Raw genomic sequence first — 23,351 nt, forward strand, 5'->3', positions numbered from 1 at the left:
ACATACGTAATTTTTTACCCACATTTAAATATGCAGTCTATTATATTATTTTTATTGTACTTTATATATATATATAATTTTATTTTTATCAGGCCTACTCTGTTTCCCTTCTTTGTGTAGAGTCCAGTATTCACCACCTGGGAAACTGTCCCAGGTTTCCTGCTCTGGTCCACCTTTCTGGAGTCCACCACGTGGAGGCAGGCCTGGGATGGGCATTCTGTGGTCTCCTGTGTCTTAGTGTCCCCATGAAGGCAGAGCTGCAGCCTTACCTACCTTTGACCTTTCTTAATGTGATAATCCGGGGGGAGGGGGGTGTTTTGCATTTACAGTGGCCATCTACGTCATCCCTGATCTCCTACAGGCAGGGCAGGCCTGGGTTTCCTCAGAGCAACAAGCACATCTTTAGAGTCTGTCCAGTTTATTGCCTGTGACCTTAGCTTTCCAATGGACTCAAGAAGATGCTCCATTGTGACCCTGGGGTCAAATGTCTGCAGAACAGTTGGTGCCCCAGCCGCCCTGCTTGCTAGCTCCAGGCGGATAGATGCCTCTGGCCCACTCCGAGTTTCCGTCTGTGCACGTAAAACTGATGGTCAGCAGTAAATCACAGGGACAGAAACCAGGAGGAAGTTGAGAGAACTGAACAGTTCACTCTGCTCCGTCTGCCATAACTGGAACCAGACTCTACTTGCATGTTCAAGCAGAAAGGCATTTATTTCAGGGTGTTCCGAGGCGAACCGAGACTCCAGCAGGGCCAGGGTGTACTCCGCAGTCTGGGACCAGAGGGCAGCACCTGCCTGCCCCTGCAGTGGTGCCCGTTCTAGCAGAGACCCCTCTATAGCTTCTGCTGCCCGGAGATCTGATTTCTGTGCCACTTGACTCAGTCTAGGCTCTGTCCTTAAACACACTTTTTGATTGCAACTGAGAGAAACTCAGCCTAACCTCTATAGCAGCGGCACTCAACCTTCCTCATGCCGCGACCCTTTCATACAGTTCCTCAGGTGGTGGTGACCCCCCCCCCCCCAACCATAACATTATTTCCGTTGCTACTTCATCATGGTCATTTTGCCACTGTTACAAATGGGGCAGCTCCTGTGAAAGGGTCATTCAACCCCCCAAAGGGGTCAAGACCCCAGGTTGAGAATCGCTGCTCTAGATGCATTGATTGTTAGTTGGAAAGCGCCGAGCGCACTACATCTATTTTAAGCCGAAACTAAAATGACACAGTGTACTCACTAACTTCTCTGGAAAGGCAGACGCTGTAGTCCCGGAAACAGCACCAACGTACACACCGCCCCCCTGCTGCCCGTGAGTCAAGTCCAGCTCATGGCGGCCCTGTGGGGCAGAGCAGGACTGCCCCTTATTTATCACTTCTACAAACCCCACCCCAGTAGAACTCATGTAGAACCAAAAGGAAATGGGGGTAATCTTTACCATTCATGTCTATAATTTATCCTAACGCGATGGTTGGTGTTCAAAGCTTAGTTCCTCCACTGTCTTCATGCCCTCCATACTTGAGGCAATCAGGCATCTTTATCTGGTAGCAGGAGCCAAACCTAAAACCCTCTATCCTTGTACTGAGGCAGTGTTAAAGGGGCGTTAGTCCTGTGGATGGTCTCGTTAGCAGGCAGAAGGGGCCAGTCAAGATCTAAAGTAAGAGTCTGTGCAGTGAGCAAGGGTGTAACTGAACTCCTGCTCAGAATGGTCCCGTGTTGGGGGCTTAGTGCTCCTTGCGGATTGGACACGTGGACTCAACAGACATGGTGCAAGAAGACATGCGTGGTGCAGTCCATCTGTCTCCTTGACTCTCCGTCGACTTTATTGATGTCTCCGTCTGTTTGCTTGTCACTAAAGACTCCCTAGTCCATTTCAGTTTTACAGTGTTTCCCTCCACTGTTTTTAGGGTGTTCTCTATAGAGGATTATGCCATCTTCAAGTAAAGATATTTTATATCTTCTTTGCCTGTGTGAATACCTTTAATATCTTTTCGATATGCTGTTGCTAGCTGAACCGTCCAGGAGTACATTAAATAAAGGTGGTGATACAAGGCCACCCTGTCTAGTTTTCTTTCGAAGAGGGCATGTTGTCAGTGTCTCGCCATTCAGTAAAGTTCAGTTCATTGGTTTTGCATATGTGGCTTTCCTTATGTTAGAGTTGTTTCATATCACTGTCTCCTTTGAGCAGCCATTGGTGTCTGGGGACAGGAGAGAGACTGAGAGCACTGAGCAGGTCATCCTTCCTCTGTAGACAGAAACACCCTCATGCCCATCCTGAGATGCCCGTCTCACTCGCTTCTTCCCTGAACCTTATTGTAACCAATCCTTCAATCTCATTTTCCACCTTCCTGAGCACTAGAACAGGTAACTAGCCACTGTCAGTGGAGGGGTCCACATCCGTGGTCCTGCCCTTGGAAAGGATCTCTTCCTCATCATCCATTGGGGACACTCCAGGATGAGAGTAAGGGTTCTGGGGGGTGAAAATGGTTTACGCTTGGTGGCGTACAAGTTGGGCCGCTAACTACAAGGTCATCAGTTCAAAGCCACCAACCGCTCTATAAAAAGGGAGCAAGAGGAGGCCTTTCACTCTGGCAAAGATTGATGGTCTCAGGACCCCCTGGAGGCACCGTCTGCCTGCCCTACCGGGTCACCACGAATTGGAATCGACCCAGTGGCAGTGAGTGAAGCTTAGCTAAAGGTTGGTGGCTCACAGCTGGCCAGTGGCACCATGGAAGAAAGGCCTCGCATTCTGTCTATTGATCTGTTTCATGAAGCTTATAGCCTAGAAAATTCTGGAACACTTTTACCCGGCAACACAGGCTCACCACAAATTGGAATCAACTCGGTGGTGGTGGGTATACATCTGCCCAGAGCCACTAAATCACATGAAGCCGCCTACCTTGTGCACATTTTCGCTTGTTGAGAATTGAGAAAGGAATGAAGCCGCATTGGGAAAAGCCACCCCGGGAGTGTGAGCCACCTGGAGGCGCTGTTCGCGTCTTCAAGACCTCCGACTTCTCAGGAGGAGGATGACGGCACTGGGCACTGCCCACTGGAGCTTTGGGGACTGATTGTTCATGCGCAAAAGCTCAGATGCCTTAGTCACTTGGTTTCTCTTTCTTCGAGGCCCACTTAAATGTCAGGGCTATTTCTCACGGACTGTCTCTCAGTCAGACGCTCCTCAGAAGCAAACGTGGCAAGGCTTCATCTTAAGAACTTTGGGCATGGTGCTAGAAGGGAGCGGCGCCTTGAGAAGGGCATCAAGCTTCATCAAGTAGAGGGGCAGCGAGACAGGAGGAAGACCGTCAATGAGACAATTGACAGCAGCGTCTACATCCATGGGCATCAGCTTGAGCCAGACCAGTGGTGAGGCTGGCAGTGTTCCGTTCCCTTACACACACTGTCGTTAGGAGTCTGGACCGATTCAGGGGCACCTAACAACATTTCTCACGGAGTAATAGGAGACGGAAAGGATGTCGTGTGCTTAAAAACCCAGGGACCTGCGCTGTCCTTTCCCTAGGAAAGCTTGTCATGGGCTCCCCGATGTCCCCCACAATTGCTGGGGTGCTGCGCCATCGGCAGGAGCATGAGCACTAAGTTGCAGTAGCTCCTTCTCACGATGGCTCATTGGGCCGCAGGAAACGGTATTTCTTTAAACCAAAACCCAAATGACTATGCCGGTTGGGTGCTCCTGAAGAAGACAGCAGTTGTAACTAGTTTGCGGCTCATAATTATGTTTAAGATAATTTCTGTTCTCTGAAACCCATCTCTTTTCTTTTCAAACTAGACAAGTGAAACGAGATGAAGTGATCGAAAAGGCAATATACAAGGAGCCTTCAGCAAGTCCCTCAGGAAAGATCCATTATCTCTCCATTCCATTTTCCCAGTTATCCGAGTGCCCACGTAGTCGTCATTCTCATGGACATTGTCTGTTTTTGAGTTTTCATGGATAATAGCAAAGGCAATCCTCCTGTTTTTATCATTGGGACTACAGGAGGCTCTTTTCCACCCCCTGTGGATTTGAACTTTCATTTTGATTTAGAACAAAGCAGGTTAAATGATAGAGTCATTTATAAAAAGTTGAGGAATCATACACTGGTGCTCACATGAAACCTCGTGCTCACTGGTGTCCTTGGAAGCAGATAACTCAGCGTAGTTGCTGCCGAGAGAGCCCTTGGGGCGCAGCGGTGACACACTGGACTGCTAAGTGCACAGTCAGCAGTTCAAAACCACCAGCCGCTCCTTGAAGAAAGACAGGGCTTTCACAGTCTTCAGAAACTCACGGCGGTTCTCCCGTACTCTGCAGGGTCGCAGTGAGTGAGTTGACTGTCTCACAGCAACCGAACATACAAGGGGGTGTCGGCTTCGCAATCGCCCGCCTGTGCTCACATTCATGGTTTGGGCTGTCATGCGGATCGCTCTCCTTGTCGATGCCCTTCACATGCGAGATGGCCTCCTTCGGGGTCCATCCCTCCTGATCACATGTCCAGAGCACGTGAGCCAGACAGTGTCCCTTCATGGTTCGTGGGTTTCCATTGACGAACGATCTGATACGGACCGCCAGTTCTTTCTTCCTAGTCTCTGTCCAGAAACTCTGCTAAAACTTGGCCACCGCAGATGACCAGGAGCTGCTTTTAAAAGACCAGGAGCATCATTTTGGAATGATAGCAACATGCAAGCCCCCACAGGATGACAAACTGACGCAGCCTGAAGCTATTTATAAATATGGTTTCCAAAATTGTTCTGTTAGTGCACCTGTAAGAAATTTCCTTTGTAAGTCACTTGCCTTCACCGCCCAGAATGTTTTTAGTTGTTAACGAAGGTTACATGGGAAAGGAACTATGTTATGCTGGTGTCTCTAATGGAATATAACGTGTGTGGGGTACCTTTGGTAATAATCGATTTCACCTTTTGTCAAAACTTTCTTTTAAAATGCACTCCTGTTCAATTTTGCAGCTCCCTTGGAAATCATTGACCAGCATCATTGAATATTATTACATGTGGAAAACGACTGACAGATATGTGCAGCAGGTAATTTCCATGTTGACACTAATGACTAGTATTAAAGTGAACTCTTTATGTTCCAGTATTTCTTAGCGATGTGCTTACTGTTAAGTGTTTTATTTTTTTTCTTTAGACCATTTTAAAGTACATTATTTCATATCTTTCAAGATTTTTTTCCTGCTCTTTTTTTTAAGCCTTTTATTGAAGGCTCATACAACTCGTATCTCAATCCATCCATCCATCCATTGTGTCAAGCACATCTGTACATTGGTTGCCATCATCATTCTCAAAACATTTGCTTTCTACTTGAGCCCTTGGTATCAGCTCCTCATTTTTACCCTCCCTCCCCCACCCTCTCTCCCTCATGAATCCTTGATACTTTATAAATTATTATTATTTTGAAGATTTAAAAAAATTATTAGGGGCTTATACAACTCCTATCACAATCCATATATACATCAATTGTGTAAAGCACATTTGTACATTCATTGCCCTCATCGTTCTCAAAACATTTGCTCTCCACTTAAGCCCCTGGCATCAGCTCCTCATTTTTCCCCTTCCCTCCCTGTTGCCCCCTCCCTCATGAGCCCTTGATAATTTATATTATTTTGAAGATGTTTTTAAAAATAAAATCTTACACATTATTTCCAAAACTTCAGACTTCAACATGACAGGTACTTTGGGACGAGGGCAGTGAGGTCTAACCCAGCAGAGGCTCTCTTACCCTTGCGCACGGCCCTGCTGCTGGTCTCTGAGTGGAATTGACGGGAATGACTGGAGACACGGTACCGGCTCAAGCTTTTTGAACAGGCATCTTTATGAAGGATTGAAAATCAGGGTAATACCATCAACTCCATAATTAGAGATATTTTGAGAGGCCTTCTTAAACCCACAAGGGAGACCAGCTAATAAGACTGTGATTCAAATTTTCATACCATCACTAACCAAAGGTGAACATATGGAAGATTTTTACCAACTCATGCACCCTGAAATTGAACAAGTATGCAATCAGGATGCATTGGTGATTACTGGTGATTGGATGGTCAGAGTTGGCAACAAAGAAGGACCAACAATTGGAAAGTAGGGCTTTGGGGATAGACATTATGCTGGAGATCACATGGAGGATTTGGCAAGAACAGCAACTTATTCATTGCGCACATTCAATAAAAGAAACAGATGTCAGCTCTATCCATGGACCTCACCGGGTGGAGTATAAGGTGTCAAATTGACTGTCTGTGGAAACAGACTACGAGGAACTTGACATCACCGGTCAGAACAAGGCCAGGGGCTCGTAAGAGACCACCACTTGCTTATGTGTAGAATGAAGCCAGAGCTTAAGAAAAGTAAAGCCAAGATGGGACCACGAGTGTCACAAACGCCTACATTGAGAGATCACCTGCAGAACAGAGCTGATGCGTTGGACACGAATGACAGAATACCAGAGGGGCGTGGCATGACGTCAAGACAGATGAAAAAGAGCAAGGTCATTAAAAAGACAAGAGAGAACCAAAGGGGATGTAAGAGACACCCGGAAACTTGCTCTGAGCCATAGACTAGCTGAAGTGAAAGGGAGCGGTGATAAGGGGAAAGCACTGAACGGCAGACTCCATAGGGTGCCCTGAGGGCGAAGGGTGTAATGAAATATGCACAGACCTGGGACTAGATAGTCCGCAGTGAAGACTGCTCACAGCGCTGGAGAAACCATTCAGGCTGCGAGCTGCAGCCCTGAGGGCTGGTCAGAGTATTGACTGGCACAGGTCTCATCAAAAGAAGATGAACGAGGGACTCACTATCCTAAAAGGAGTTTGTTGACATCCCGCAAGGGGTTATCCACCAGCCTGGAACTTTTTTCTCCCAAAGCTATATATTTAAAAAAATTTTTTTTAAACAAAACAGCCTCATTTAAAAACAAAACAAAAAAAAAAACAACCTCATCTTTTTCCATCTCCAGATATTGAGGCGACAGATGTAAAAGAAGAAGTGGTAGAAAGAAGTGACCTTCTATTAAAAAACAAAACAAAAACACCTCATCACTTTCAAAGTACTCTCCATTACACTTACCACTTTTGTCAAATCTGGGATTCGATTCCATTCTTGGAAACATTTTTTCAAGCTCTTCTGTGTGGCTGGCAGGCGGCACCTTCCTTGTGTTTTTCTTCACCTTTTCCATGTCTTCAAATTGCTGTCCTTTCACGAGCCTCTTCATTCATGGAAATAAAAAGAAGTCCCACGGAGTGAGGTCAGGTGTGTGGGCAAGAGAGGCATACTGTTGTTTTTGTTTGTTTTGACAAAAACTGCCGCACTGAGATGGCTGTGTGAGCAGATGCATAATTGTCATGGTGGCAAAACCAGCGCCCCCCCCCAGCCCCCCCCCCCCCCCGTCTGCCACAAATGGGGCCTTTTGTTGCACCCTGACACCGTCTTTTCAGAACCTCTTAAGTAGCAAGCTTGGTTAACAGTCTGACCTGCTGGAACCAACTCCAAAATGTACTTACTATTAGTCAACATTTTCGCCCATTTAGGAAGCTGATAGCCATCCAGAATGAGGTTTGTCATCAACTGACATTTCACTTTTCTCGAAACTAGAAAACTACTGTCCACTTGAGTTTTTCCCACAGCGCCGCCCTTGTAAGCTGTGTTCAACATCACAACAGTTTCTGTGGCATTTTCCCCGAGAAGGACACAACATTTCACAGCCGCACGCTGTTCTCAGAAATCGGCCATCACAAAAAAACGAGGCTCGAGCGAAACTACTTTCACAAAAAAATTCACTGTGACCAGAGAGAACCTTCCCAGGTGACACCACTGGGTGCACCGACTCAGGGAGCTGCTCAGTGCTCACCTAGTGGGGAAAATGTGTACTATGAAATGCGTACTTAAAAAACTACAACAAAGAAAGAAATGCGTACTTTACCGGTTTGTTGTTGTTTTTTTTTCCCCGGGGGGGTTACCTCCTCGTGTAATCAAGAACCAATGCTATTACACCTGGAGGTCTACGCAGCACTGATGGCATTGGTTTAAAAAATAATAATAATAAATGAACCTTTAGGAACGGACAGAATACCATTCAACCAAGTGAATGCGGTTGGAGGTGGTCCCTCGTCTCTGGAGGACTTGGAAGCCAGCTGATGACCAACCCACTCGAGGAGACACAGATTTGAACCCGCTCCCAGGAAAGGTGATCCAGCCGGACGGTATCGTCACCATCACCTGCAAGTGAAATTTTGCCGAAGGTCATTGCAACGTGCTGGCGCCAGTGCGTCCGCTGCCAGAAGCTCCCCCTGGGTTAGAAGGAGGCCGTGCAGTGAGTGATCTACCTGCTAGCATCGGAGAGGGCTTGTCTGGACGTGAGGATTGGCAGGAAGATTGTTGAGTCTGGTTTCAGTGGACTCTGCAGAAATGGTCCACTGTGTGGCTCGTAGCCAATTACTGATATCCTTGAGAAAAATACTAGTTCTAGAACACTGTGTGGTACATGTGGGGCCTGTGCACAGACCCGTGAAGCCGTCATGTGAAGGAACAAGGGCTGTTGCATGGTGTAATGAGGACAGGTGTCCCCAGAGACGTACACGTACTCCGTCTGCCACGCACATCACCTGCGCACCTGGACTGTATGGATAAACGAATGGGTATCAGGATTGACAACTTCTGGTGAGCAGAGAACACAGCTCTGCTTACTGAAGGGGACGCGGATTTGAAGTCTAACCGGGGAGGACCAAAGACTACAGCCTTCAGTTCGGGTTACAGACTTGTGTTACAAAAGCCCACCTCCTCCAGATTGGATCGGCAAACAGCATCGAGATTCATGGAGGAAAAACTGAAGTTGTCCAGGATTTCGTGATTTCTGTCAGGGATGGGTCGATAATGAAGGCTTACGAGAGCAGTAGTCAAGTAACCAGACAGCATATTATGTTGGGCAAACGTGCCCCACAAAACCTATCTTACGTGTGTGTTCAGGTGGCTTCTAAGTTTGCAAAAGATGGACAATGAATAAGGAAGACTGAAGAAGAATTGATGTAGTACATTAAAAATACTTCCAGAAGAACTAACCGTTTTGTCTTGGAAGAAGTACAGAGCTAATGCTCCTGAGAAGCAGGAAATAGTGAGCTTTCAAGTGGTTATTCGGAGATACTATCCAGAGGAATCAGTTTCTGGGGAATGCTATCACGCTTAGTAACGCAGAGGGTAAGTGAGAAGTGGAAGGTATTCAGCGAGGTGGATTGACTCAGAGGGTTCACCCCGGACTCAAATAGGGCGGGATGGTGACGAAGACACAGAAGCTGGGGTACGGAAGGAAGGTCGCAGTCAGAAGGAGCCGGCTCAGTGGCGCTTAGTAACAAGAGCTTCCTTAGACGACATGTCTGTGGATCTATCCCTTTTGACTCTAACTCTCATAGCCTTTGGCATTTCTCTTAGACTGTGTGTGTATAAATTTTCTCCATAATTCTTTATAAAAACGAATCATTTCATTTCTTCCAAATTAAGACAAAACCCCCACTTTATTTTGTGGAAGGGTGCATTTTGCTGAAACGACCTCAGTTAATTCTTGCTTTATTTCTCCCTTCCCATAGTCTTATGGCAGAACTGGTAAGAAAAGACACCGTTTAGCAGGGACATTATTTTTCCCAATTGTATGCTTACACACTGGCAGGCGCTGGATGCTGTAAAAATGCAATTTAAGAATCACATTAAAAAGTGCCATAGGGAATTGTTATATAGTTGAGGTCATGAATAATAAATGGATGCCTTGGTTTGTTGAAAAATTTCCATTGTCAACATCATACATTAAACACACACACACACACACACACACACACACACACACACAAACACTGATTTTAAACAACTAAAGATCACGTGCTTTCAGAAGCTGTATCATTCAAATAACCAGCCCGGTCACCGTTAGGCTGTTTCCGACTCTCGCCCACGCTGTGTGTGCAGTCGAGTAGGACTGGGCTCTGTCCACTTTCCAGTGGTTGCTTTTCAGAAATAGGTCCTCAGGGCTTTGTTCCAAGACATCTCTGTGTAGACACCAACTTCCAACCTTTGAGTTGGCGACCAAGCACACGGACCTTCCGTAAGACCCAGGGAGGGACTCACATGGTTGGGGTGGTCACGGAGTGGTTGGGTAAAATGACTTCCCAAACTGTCGGCTCCATCTCTGCAAGCCGGCCCCTGGAGGCCTTTGTTCTTCTCATCACTAGAGGAGGGAGACTTGTCCTCGTTTCGGCTTGCCCGGATTTCCTTTCCTTCCCTGTTTACATGTCTCACTGTGTTGATCAGTCCCTCGATTTGATTTTATGATCTCGTTACCCACATTTGAATCCTCTCTGGTTCCAATAAAGTGCGAGATGACTGCATCTAAGTTGTAAAGTTCAGTACTTCCCTCCAACTTTTGGAGAAAATCCTCATTTCACTTAGAATGATTCTTACCTATTTCTCTTTTACATGGACTAATTATTGCTGGAAAAATTTAAAATATAAAAACATGTTTTTTCCCCCCCTTAAATCTCAGAAAAGCAAGTAAAGCACAAAACAGACACTGGATTCGAAGAGCAAAAATGATCTAATAGCAGCCATGGTTGTTCACTTCCTGGAGGAGTGGGGGGCCAAGCTGCTCGTGGCTTTACTTTGAAAACCTTTCTCTAGAATAGGATTAAGACCTCAGAATCTAGTGGGGTTCTGGGTGGGGGGGCACTAAGTTACTGCGTTCTAGGAATAATCACTTCCTAGCTGAAAATGGTAACTTTTGCATTATGCTTTCATACGTAATCTTGTTATCTTTAAAAACGAGGCATGCTATATAAAATATTTTATCTGTCTCTTATTAGAAACGTCTAAAAGCAGCAGAAGCTGAGAGTAAACTGAAACAAGTGTACATCCCAACTTAGTAAGTAATGGAAATCTTTTAAAATGTTTGTCATGGTCTTACAACTCTGTCAGTGCACACTCTGTCATTTGGTTCCGTTTCCGCCACATTTGTGAACATCTGTTTGTCTTTTCCTGTCTGAGTCCACAAAGTACGAGCCATCCTCTCCATTCTACCACTACGGTGACTGTGTAGACAGAACAGTGAGAGCCGGAGGGACGAGAGGAAAGAGGCCTCCTATTGTAGTTTCCATCACCCCTTCCAGAGAAAGTGCCAGCCAAGTGCCGTGTCTTGTGGAACGATAGCTTGTTTGAAGCCACACTTTCTGAAATGCCTGCATTATGAAATGAATTTTGTTTGTGTAATGCACATTCCCCCTTTAAAACTGGTTCATTTAGTGGACAGTTTCACATTGTTTTCTTGGTGAAGAATCAGGGGCAGTAAATTAGAATCATACTTGATCGCTGTTGGCGAACTATTGCTCGCGTTTCCATGGTTTCACGTGTCTAGCGTCCCGTCAGTATAATCCTCTGGGTTTCTCTAGGATTTAGTTTGGTGTTTTTAAAACAGTTACACCGTTTTGTTAGTATATTCAGGGTATGATATTTTAAAGATTGTCTTTATTTTGTTGTTGCTTGTAAGAATATATGCAAACCGTGCCCCAGTGAAACAGCTTCAGCCTTTACCATTGGGTGACCCAGTTTATGTATGGTCGACCAGGTATCCCCTTCTCATCTCGCCTCGGAGTTGGTCGTGGACACAAATGCACGGTCCCACAGGTCCTCGCCTTTCCTGCCGCAGCTGTCAATTTGATGTCAAATAGATAGATGTTAAAAGGGCATGATGTTTATTGCGGGCATTCCTTATCAGTTAAGCTAAATTTTTGTTTGGTTTTCATTCCACTTTCCCATCAACTTGTTGAAGCCCTTTGTGTGTGTTTATGCATCTATCTATCATGGGCTCCTTTGGCAATTAAAGCGAAATTTTTTGTTTTTTACCAAATCTATGTAGTGCTCCAGGCCTTTATTTTTGAGCTAGGTACAGTTGTCCACAGAGCCTACAGCTATGGCGGAAGTCTTCCTCCCTTCTTATTGCTCCTCTGACTGAACACGTTAGCCACTTGCCAATGCGGCTCATGAAATTCCCATTCTGAGTAAACAAAGTCAATTAAAATTTAGCTATGCTAGGTTTTAAAAAAATAAACAAGCTATGTGTTGCATTTGACTAATTTTTAAAAGAGCCACTCCCCCTGACCGGACCATGATGGTTGAGGCGTCTCAGCAGGAGGCGCACCGGCTCTTCTCAGCTTCCCCACACTGCCACTGTCCTCGGTGGCTGCTGAGCAGGTCATTCAGAAACCTGTTTCCATCCCGCCCCCCGTGAACCTGGCGTCTTCATCTGAGTCAGCGATGAGCACGCTGTAGCCTGCGCCAGATCTGAGCCGCCACCTGTTTTCATAAATGAAGTTTCAGTAAAAAAACTCCAGTCTTTTAAAAATATTTTGTCTGTGCCTGCTCATACTCAACAGAGTGATTGCTACAGAAATTATATTTATTTCACTCACAGACTAAAATTTCTATTATCTGACCATCTACAGAAAATGTATTATCTGACCAATTACAGAAAATGTTTGCCAGCCCCCAATTAAGATGATTTTGGAAACCCCAGACGATTTCTGATCATACTTTATAACCATTCCGTGGAGCCCAGTAGCCTCTCTGTAAAGCTCTGTTGGGGCCAGTGCTGGCGACTCAGAAAGCTTACCAAGAAAGACAGCCTGTCCTCCCGGAGTTACGTTCTAGACTGGAGGAAACACGTGACCCAGCGCCTCACCTGGCGTCATGAGCACGGTGATGGAGGAGAACCGCTCTGTGGGAGTTCATACCTAAGGCCATGAGAATGCCTCATCAGCAGGAGAGCTACCTTGAGAAAAAGGAGTTTGAATTCTAGAATCAATTCTAGGAAGAGGAAGAGCAACTAATAACCAGCTTGTGGAGTCTTTTGAGGCCAGTAGGTTCCTGAGATGAACGGGGTGGGTCGTGGTTGAGAAGCTGAGAGAAGGGCAAGCAGTGTGGCAGGGGTGAACGGAGAGACATGGCACGTGGCGGACGGCAAGGGCCAGGAATCAGATGCTTCAAAAGACCAACGGAGATGAATTTGAAACAGGGCCGTATTATCAAATTTGCATCTTAGGAAGATTGCTAGCCACGTTTGGGAAAATCACTCTGGGGAGGAGCTCTGATTGGCTGCAGAGAAAGCAGCTGGAAGGTTCTTGCAGAAGGAGGGTGACCCTCGCTTGCTCTGCAGTGGTGGCCCCGGGCGTGGGAGAAGATGGGCGAGTTTCTGGCTAGCAGAAGTAGCTCGGCACGGAGTCAGCAAGCTACAAAACCGTGTCAAAGAACCAGCTTAGCACCCGTGAGTCTGTCCTGTCCAAAACGAGATCCCAGAATAAGCTGGCAGATCATGGGTCTTAAACTCTGGGGAAGGTCTCGATTCGAGATAGAGATTGGAGTTTCATCAGCTCCTAACACTGTATCTGCTGCCACGAGTTAGATGTCTGGACAGTGCAGCGAGAGAAAGGGAACTGAGACCAGAGCTCGAGGAAATCCAGCTTTTCTAGATCGGAGAGAGTAGATAGCCAGCTGGAGTGGCCAGCGGGCCGAGAAGCAACCAGACGAGTGTTGGCTCCCGGAAGCTGAGGGAGAGGCGTGTTTCCGGGAGGGAAGTGGCCAGCGACAGCTCCAGTAGGAAATGACCAGTGATTGTAGCGATACGGAGGTCGCTGTGGTCTTCAGGGTCACGTCCGAGCTGAGGAGAAGCAGGTCAAATATGAGGGTTCCCAAGAGCTGGCTGGAGAGGGTGTTGAGAGCGAGAACCCTGTGTCTGAGGAGCTAGGAAGTGCTTCAGAGGAGAGCACTGTGCTGAAAGGGGTGAGGTGCACGAGGGTGCACAGGCATAGACCCCGAGCACAGAGGAAGGGAGGAATGGATTGGCCGCGAGATTGAGGGCAGTGTCAACTAGAACGTGCCATTGCAAAAGATTCTGCGCCTTTGTCTTTAGTAGAGGTCTGTTCAAATTATCACAAAGGCATCAGTCATTGGCCTCCTGAAAGGAAATCGGTTGGCCCCTTGGTTTTCTAGAGCGTCCTTTAAAAGATTCCCATGTCTCTGTTCCGTCTTTGCACTCACTGGCTTTCTTCTTGGTTATTATAATTAAGGCCAGTGGTTTAGTCAGTCACAGAACATTCTAGATTCAGTTGAACAACTACATCGGCTTTTACTCTCTTCCCCTCACCCCCCACCCCTGCAATTTTCAGGCTTCTCAGCTGTAAATTAGCATTAGCGTTTTTGAAAGAAATAATATTTAGCCTTGGGTTAAATGGTAGGACCCACCCCCTCCACTCTCCCCCCCCCCCCCCCGGGCTTCTAGGGATGATCATTTCTACTAACACCCAGTAGATTTTTTTTTTTTACAAATAAGAATAAATAAAAGCTTTTGCTACCCAACCTTGGAAAATTTAGTTATTCTAAAGCATCACTTTTCATTTTGTATATTTTCAACTGAAAAAAAATGTAAGACAGGAAATGCATGCTGCCCATTTCAAAATGTGTTTTGAAACTAATCTGTCTTAAAACCACGTGGGTGGCACAGATTAAATAATGGGTGTATACTCCCCCACGTACCACCCCGGGAGCTCCGTGTACACAGACGTTAGCCAGTTCATATGGGTGTGGGGTGTTTCCCAAAGAGTTAGCTGGCCGGCAGGCGCTCTGAGGGTCTTTGCCGGCAGCTCAGCCGTGGTGCCCCCACCGGCCCTGTTTCCTCCCAGGGCCCCGACTGCCAGTGGGAAGCAGAGCAAAGAGGAAGCCCCTGTGTGGGCGCAGGTGCCTTCCCCCCCACCCTCCTGCTTTTCACTTGGTTTAAATATTTATTTTATCATAATTTTAAATATCAGGTGCCCTAATAGTTGTGAGATCAGCTACTTCAGCAGCCTTGAAAGCAGAATACAGTTAATGTGCATTCATTTCTAATAAATCGTTTGATGGTTTATTTTGCTTATTGTTTATCTTCTTCCTCTAAAACGCAGGCTCTTAAAGAGCAGAGGGTGCTGTTTTCTGGGCACAGAATACCTATGTGCTGAGTGAATCACCGGTGAGGGCTTTTGAGAGAAAGCGCACTGTGAGCCAGCACCCATGCAGAGCTCTCACGTCTACGTCACGAGCACGCCTGGGGAGTGGGTAGCTGCGGCGAGGGGTGGCAAATTAGCTGTGTTCATAGCAGAAGGGCCAGGAGAACCCAAGTTGTGTCAACTTGGCCTCTGGGAAATTTGCAAGCAAACCTCTGGTAGACACTCAAATTATAAAGCTCAAAGTCCCTGTTTGATGTTTTACATTATTAATGCAACATCATCATCTTCCTCATAGTAATTCTGTGTGTAGAGCAGTCCTCTCCGCTCTCAGTTCAGCATTCGCTGTCTCTAAACCACCAGGCCCAGGGACTACGCAGCACAAAGGACCCTGTCTTCATCTGCTTGGTTCAAAAAACCATTTCTTTTTCCTAGAAGACGTCACGGTAATACGTTATTGCCCCAAACCCACTCACTGCCCCTGCGTTGCTCCCCACTCAGTGACCCCACCCAGAGTTCTCAAAGTTGTCCATCTTGACTGGAGCAGACAGCCTCATCTAGCGTCTCAGGAGATTGTACTCGGCTCAGGGAAGATAGACGGCTCTGTTTATTTTTTTAGTATCGGGCAGGCAGCCCGGTGCTGTGGGAGGAGCCTGGCTTTGTGGTAGGGAAGTGCCTGCCTGCTAACCAAAAGGTTGGTGGATTGAGCCTCCCTGAGCTCCCCAGGAGGGAGAGGCAGCAACCTCCTTCTACGAGGAGGACAGTTTTGGAAATCCAGGAGGGCAGTTCTATCCAGTCTGACGAGGCTCACCGTGACTTAGAACCAACCCACAGCCTGAGGCGGTGTGGAAGATTTGTGGGCTGGCCTGACTTACAGCATCTCGCTTTTTCCAGTTTATTTCTTCTTCACCAAACCTTTAAAAATGTGTGTGTGTGTGTGTGTGTGTCTGTGTGAGAGAGAGAGAGAGAGAGAGAGAGAGAGAGAGAGAGAGAGAGAGAATGAGAATTAAGTCAGCTGGAACCTTTGCCTTGTTACACAAGTCATTTTTATTGCCTCCCTTTACATTTTATTGAAAGCAGCAAACCAAATCCCAACCAAATACCCACCAGCAATGGCAAGCCGGGCACTGTGAACGGAACTGTGGGGACCACATTCCAGCCCCAGAACCCCCTCTTGGGGCGAGCCTGTGAGAGCTGCTACGGTAAGTGTGCCCCCACCCTGCCTTGATTTCCCCCAGGGCGCTGTGTCGTCAAGGGCAGGGAACTTGCTGGCAAACATGGGGTGGGGTGCTCAGTCCTGAGCAGAGGGCAGAGGCGCGCATCCCCGGACACCAGTGGAGGCCACCGTGCCTCCGCAGGGAGAACAGCCCCGCTCACTGAGCAGGCACTCCAGGTCACAGTAGTGCAGGCTGTCACGTCCTGTGCTTGCTTCGGAGGCTCCCGCCCAGGTGTTACTAGCTTTGCACCAACCACAGCCCCGGACGTGCACCGCACCCCCCGCGGAGTTTCTCAGTGTGCTTGGGCAAGCTAAAGGCTTAGGGGAGACCTAAGGGGAGACCTGGAGTGGAGGTCTCCTTAGGGGAGACCTGGAGTGGAGGGCAGGGGTGGATGGCGGGGATGCCAGGCAGCCCCTAGGCATAGCCCACTGACCAGCCTCCCTCTGCGGTCCAGCCTGGGCGATGCGGGTCCATGACATTTGCTTTGGGCCTCAGGGCCCCACTCGGCTTATCCTCGTCCAAACCCTATTTGTGACTGGCAGTCGTATGTGATATGTGCTCTGTGTCTACATGGGGTTGGTGCGATGGGCGGTTAAGTGTTGATTTGAAAGCTCACGCCATAATCTCTTAACGATGCACTGGAGACATAATGATCTGCCTGTCCTTCCAGTCCAAGGGGCCCGGGGTGGCAGAGGGAAAGGAAGCTAATGTATGGAAGGCCAGGTTTCCGCCTTTCCGCAGCAATTTAGGGCCGTACGTAGCCTGCTGCAAAGCGCGGGGCCATGGGAGGGGGGGACACTTGCCACGCTCCATACGGGGCTTTGCTACTAGAAAAAAACATTTACAGCCAAATGGTAGGATTGTTACCCCTGATCCCGGGGAAGGTGGGGAAGCTACACCGAGGAAGGGATGCGTAGACGGGGGCCCAGCGGACAGGTCTGACCGTTTCCCTGGGTCCCAGGTGCACAAAGGGAATCAGTCGGTGATGGGTTACTCGATTCTTTGGGTCCAGATTTTACCAAATATGATGGGTGGCATCCTACATGCTTTTGAATTGGGACTTCTTAGAGTCCTTAGATCCTCCAAGCTCATGAATGTTGCTGTCGTCGGTGCATGTGTAATTAAAGAAGACCGCGTCAGACAAATGGAGCTGCTTAAGCTGTCTGGGTTTTTTAATTTGCAAATGCTTTTCCCTCTCACTTGCCTCACAAATCTCTGTAAATAATGGTTTTTACATTTGTGTGTGCACGGCAAATTAGCCATGCTGATTTTACAGTATTTGTTTTAGATTCATGTCTTAGTAAATGGGCACTGTCAAAATACATTTAGATGCCATCCAAGTATAAGCTGTGTCTTGATAGAGAGAGAGAATTTAGCGTTTCCTGTTTGTCAAATGATACTGTTTAATTTATCTTGAGTTGATTAGGTGAGGAGAAAGATGTGTGTTGACACATCTTAAAATGACATGTCATTAAGTTGGACAGAAATGTATATTAAAATGTGAATGAAGTTTTATCTTCAGAATTTATCAAGGAGATGCTGGACCTAAAGCTGACCCACAGCAAGCTCCCTGCCATCGTTGAGTCAGCGCTGACCGCTAGAGACCCCTTGGGACAGAGTGGCTGTGTTCCCCCTGAGTTTCCGAGGCTGTACCTCTTTCCGGGTCAGAAAGCCTCATCTCTCTCCCACGAAGTGGCTGTCGGGTTCAAAGTGCAGCCCTTGGGATCAGCTCCCCAAACCTCATATTTAGAGCGCTTCATATTTGTTTTGAAATAAATCAACTCGTGTTTTGTTTTCCCATTACAAGAGGAACGGATTTGGGGCTATCAGCAGGCACTGCCCCAGACGTGACACGCGCTGGGTGCGGGCTGGTTTCCCAGTGAACTAGGGCACCTTGAATACAAGGGTCACTGCGTGTCCCCTCCTGGCCTCTGGCTGCCAAGTCCGAGCCGGACCCTGGTGTGCTCGGCCAGCATTTGGATCTGGCGGGGGCAGGGAGCGAGATTACAGAGCTGCAGCGTCTCATCGTCACCCTCTTGCCTCGCTAGACTGTGACGCGGAGGAGCTGGCACTGAAGCAAAGCCACCGCTGGCTAAGGGGACAGTCGGCAGCGCCGTGAGCATGCAGCAAGCTCAGCCGCGCCGCCACACCCGATAGGGAGTTAAATCTTGAAAGGCGTTCTGAAATAATGACTTTCCCTGTTTGTTAAATAAAGGATGGGAACAAGTGGAGCTGGCGGGCCTGCCTGTCTCGGGGGTGGGGGTGGGGCTTCTTCTGAGCACCTTCCTGAAGGAACCTAACCGAATGTTTGGAATTTTTAACTTTGTGAGGATTTGTTTCCAAAAACATACACTAGGAATTGTCCTTAATTAACAAAACAAAAACTCCCTCAGCGCAGAAAAGCTGGACTCAGTGGTCACTTGATAGATTGTGGAAATAAAATCAAAGCCAGTGAATCGATGTTACATAGGCTGAGTGAGCTTGCAGGCTCCGAACGCGTACGTGTAGGCTACACTTGTGTCTTCGCCTGGGAGGGCAGAGGCACGTGGCCCTGCCGTGATGGACCGTGTGTCTTGATGGTGCAACCAGTGACGAAGCATTCTCTGTTTTTAGCCACGCAGTCGCACCAGTGGTATTCTTGGGGCCCACCTAATATGCAATGTCGATTATGTGCAACTTGCTGGCTCTACTGGAAAAAATATGGAGGCCTGAAAATGCCCACCCAGTCAGAAGAAGAGAAGCTCTCTCCCAGCCCGGCTGCCGAGGTACAGAAACCGTCGTCATTGTCATGTTTTTATTTAATGTGGGGTTTTGTTGTTGTCCCCCCACCCCAACGACCGGGTCACTCCTCAGAAGCGAGGAGTGCTTTCAAATCAAGCAAAGCTGTTTTCATAACTAAACCCCGTGCAGACGGGTCCGAGTGGGTGTGGAGAGAGAGGGGTACACATTAAAGAGATTTTAGGTGTTCCAAATACTGGTCTTGTGAGAATGAACACTCGGGCCAACCAAGGAAGGAGTGTACCGATTTAACGTGTGCGCTGATGGCCTTGAAAAGATGATTCCGTCGCCACGTTTAGCTGGTATTGAAAGTGTGGCTGGTACTTAACACGATCAAATCAACCTTAGCCCTTTCCCTGCGCGGGAGGGACCGGAGATGACCACCGAGCGAAATGTAATTGTAGTGAAATGTCGGCCGGTTGGAGAAGTCAAGCACCCACGTCTACCAGAGAGAGTTCCTGGCCCCGCTCCTTTCAGGGCCGTCAGTATCTGAAGACAACTTTAATGTTAAAAAGTAAAATAATCTCAGTGGACCCATCCAGTTAAAAAAAAACGATTGCAAATGTGATTTTTGGATTGTTAAAAGTCTATTGAAGTCAAGTGTGTGTGTGTTGGGGGGGGTAGTACAGCAGCCCCTCCGCTCACGTCCTCGTTCCCCAAGGAGCACCCCCTCTCTAGCTCTCGGAGCAGGTAGGGTGCGAGGTCTGCAGCAGAAGACCTCATTGCACCCCTCTTTGAGATCGGGTGCCCTTAAAATGCTTTTTGGGTTCTGGTTTTGCAGGATCCCCGTGTCCGAAGTCACATGTCGCGCCAGGCCATGCAGGGAATGCCCGTCCGGAACACCGGGAGCCCCAAGTCCGCAGTGAAGACCCGCCAAGCTTTCTTCCTTCACACCACGTATTTCACAAAATTCGCTCGCCAGGTCTGCAAAAATACCCTCCGGCTGCGGCAGGCGGCGAGACGGCCGTTTGTCCCCATTAATTATGCTGCCATTCGGGCAGAATGTAAGATGCTTTTAAATTCTTAACCTTACATGTTGTGCTTCAGACCATTATCTGTCCTTCTCTTTCTTTCTCTCTCTCTATTTTTTGTTTGCAATAAACATAAGTTCTTGTGTACAGCCTTTTATTTGGTTTATTTTTTTTAACATTATTTTTGTCTGCTGCCATTTTATATCATTGCCAACCTAAAAATGAACTGCAAACAAAGTGGGACATGGAAGCCTGTGGTCCAGGTCAGAGAGCAGTGCGCAGCAGGGGAGTGGCTGGGGCCCAGCCTCTTCCAGGGAGGCCGGGATTGCCCACGGGGCCGTCGCTGACGCACTCCCGGGCCCAGGGGGCTCCCTAAGGATGGTCTTGGGAGTGAGGCTCCGTAACTGGGAGCACACAAGTCCAGGGTAACGTGCATTCGTTAGGCCTGAATAAAATTTGCCGGCTTACACTCATGAGAAAGTACCTGTTTTTATAAGCCTCTCTGTTTTCTTACGAAGCTATGACCCCCACGGATGCCATCTTTACAGAAAGACTTGGCAGTTCCAGAGCAGTTGGCAAACAATGGGGAGGGGTGAATTGTACGGGAACACATCTTTAACGTCGCAAAACCAAAAACGGGGTTTGTGGCTGCGCGTCTTTTCTGTGTGTCCAGTTTGCTCTCCATCCCATGTTCATGCGTCATATGTATTTCTACATAACATCGACATGACTTTATTACTGTAACTTTCAGCACATGCAGTCTGGCTTACGTCTCATTTTTGGTGAATCCAGCGGTCCATGTGTACCGGTGAATGGTGGATTGTCCGCTTACTGCCAGTGGCTTCAGAAGCCTGCCCACAAGCCGCGCGGGCGGTCTGGTGCTTGTCTTGCCACTTTGGGCCCCGTTTCCTGGCTGCCGTGTGAGCGGCACACACAGAAGCCTTGCTTTCTGGATTCTCGGGAAATCTTGAACGAAGCTCAGTTACATGCTTTTTCTGTCACTCTTAGATGAGAAATCGCTCATTATGAGATGCTGAACCGACGTAAAGAGGGTGTCCATGAAAGGGGTGATGATTAGAAAACATTTTTATTTCCTTAAAGGTAATTTTCAGCAGCGGAGTTGAAAGGCTGTACAGCTGTAAGCAGCAAGGTGCTTTGTAAAGGAAGCAGGCATTGGTCGAAGTCGTCCGGGGATCAGACGGGGGAAGGAAGCCCCGTAGCATTAGACTCCTGGATCAGGGAGAGCCGGGTTTGAAGCTGTCACTTCTGTGCCGTGAATTTGTTCTCTGCCATCACTGCCTTAGCCATTACGGGATGAGAAAACCAAATAGATACATTTTTTCTTCACATGATTCAGCTGATTCAAAACACATCCATGTATAGATATACTTAAACTGAAATATTTTAAAAGGTTGTGAGAACATCGAGAAAGAAAATTAAAGCAATTCAGCCACTAAAACTGAGTGGGCTCCAGAATCCTCCTTATTCCTGTGAAGGAATGGATAGGAAACCCATCCCCAAGTGAATAAATTGGCTGCCGGGGAACCTTCTGTTTCTGGTCGTTCTTCACTTAATTTTCAGGCCATTTGCATATTGCCTGTAATTTGGTTATTCATCAGTGAAGTCGGGTTTTGTTTCTCTCGCTTCGTTCTCTCTTGCCCCCCCTAGTTTGAAGGTCCGTGCTCCTTTGAAAAAGAAACCATTAACGTGGCCGAGTTACATCTCTGCAAACAGACGTCTTTCGGAACAGCCGTTCTGTACAGTGAGATTCGAAGAGCGTGTGTCACTCTATTTCCTCGTAGATGGTCATCAGGTTACGGAGAGGGTCAGATTCTGTGAAAAGTTCATTTTGATCTTGAGAGCTAACCTTGTGAGGTGTCAACAGCCCTCTCCTCGGTATTTTTGAACCGCAGCCCCGCATCGGTTCTCGGGTTCACTCCCTGTACGTGAATCTTGTTGCAACCTCTCCCCCAGGTAGACCCATCCGTGGTCTTGCTCTTGGCTAGTTTGTGAGTGGTATAGTTGGTCTGAGTGACCATTTGATCAGTACAAGCAGAATATTTCTCAGTAAGAGGTCTGTGAGCTTTCATGGATTCCTCAATGGCCAACCCTCCCCGTTCCTCACCCCTACCCAGCCCCTCCTAAAGAGGGTTAGGAGTCATTCTCATGCGATTGGAATGTGTATTCAGATCAAATGGAAGCTTATAAATTAAAACATAAGCATGGACAGATCCAAGAACTCAGTAATAAGTCCGCATGGTGTTGGGGGAGGCAGTTGAGCCTCCTCCGGGTGCACGATAGAAGGAGCCCCTGCCATGGCCTCCGGCGTTAGCAACACCTTCTCAATCTGTGTGAACAGTTGACTGTGGGGACAGAAAGCGCATAACCCGGATCCTTGACTTAGAAATCAGTGCCCATTTAGAGGGACGCCCTCTCCCCCTGGGTATTCTTTGGACTCTGTTTTCCTTAAGAAACATCTATTAAGAACTATCGGGAAGGGGTGTTTGCTTGCTTCTCCCTACACCATGCACATAGATCATAGAGCTTGAGCCAAGGGCAGATGGAGGACTGGAGGAAGGAGACTTGCTATCCTTACAAACCTTTTCTGTTTGGAACTCTATACAGTGTATATTTTCTCAAAAATGCAAATAACATCATGTGATCATCAACTGTTTATCTGTTTTGAGATACATGCCCAGGAAAAGACCAATTTCCCCAAATTCTGAAATGTTTCTCGTAAGACAACATGCCTCTGTGCGTCTCTGGGACATCAACTACGATACATGATGTCGCAGCCGAGCCAGGTCCTCCCTCCACCGAGGCGAAACCCAAGCCCATGGCCATTGGGTCCATTCTGGCTCATGGTGAACGGCCCGTTTAGGTTTCCAAGACTTGGAAAGTTTATGGGAGCATCTTTCTGAGTTTGAACTGCTGACCTTCTGCTACCCACGCTTCTTCCCTGAATGGTTTTTGTCTGGAGTGGTTTGCAGACTAACTGCCACAGCCTTCCGCGAAGGACAGGACCGTGTCCTCGACAAAGTCTGCCGACGGACCACACAACATCCGGCGTCAGACACCCTGGATTCTCAGGCTGCGTACCCCCCTCCAGAGAAAGTGGGGTGCTGGTGCCTCCTTCGTCAGTGCCATACTCAACGGCTAGCCATTACCCCTAAGTTGCCACAGGAGGAAATCGTCCCACCCCTACGCTGAGCTCAGGATTTGACGGTCTGCGATACGGGATCCTGCACGTGAGCAAGGTGAAGTAGAAGGACTGGCAGCATTTCTCAGCTGGACCTAAATGGCCCCAGGAGCGGATCCAAGTGCTTTCCCAGCCACCTTTGCGCCTTCGTTAAGTGGTTTCTGAGTGGTTGACACACCAGACTTAAAGGGCAA

At 47.8% G+C, this 23,351-nt stretch overlaps 1 protein-coding gene across 2 annotated transcripts in view; it reads left to right on the forward strand.

The window, feature by feature from the left end:
- The window catches only part of MTA3 (metastasis associated 1 family member 3), a 182,127-nt gene that overhangs the window by 128,722 nt on the left and 30,054 nt on the right, over positions 1-23,351 (forward strand). The window contains exons 10-14 of one of the 2 annotated variants that reach the window (XM_075535416.1): positions 4,950-5,024; positions 10,829-10,887; positions 16,070-16,194; positions 18,823-18,974; positions 19,769-19,991. In XM_075535416.1, coding sequence (XP_075391531.1) covers positions 4,950-5,024; positions 10,829-10,887; positions 16,070-16,194; positions 18,823-18,974; positions 19,769-19,991 — 634 coding nt within the window. The remainder of the gene's footprint in view (positions 1-4,949; positions 5,025-10,828; positions 10,888-16,069; positions 16,195-18,822; positions 18,975-19,768; positions 19,992-23,351) is intronic. The other variant, XM_075535417.1, reaches the window with a different exon arrangement.

This window comes from Tenrec ecaudatus, chromosome 17 (genome assembly GCF_050624435.1).
Source record: "Tenrec ecaudatus isolate mTenEca1 chromosome 17, mTenEca1.hap1, whole genome shotgun sequence".
In the NCBI taxonomy this organism is placed as follows: Eukaryota; Metazoa; Chordata; class Mammalia; order Afrosoricida; family Tenrecidae; genus Tenrec; species Tenrec ecaudatus.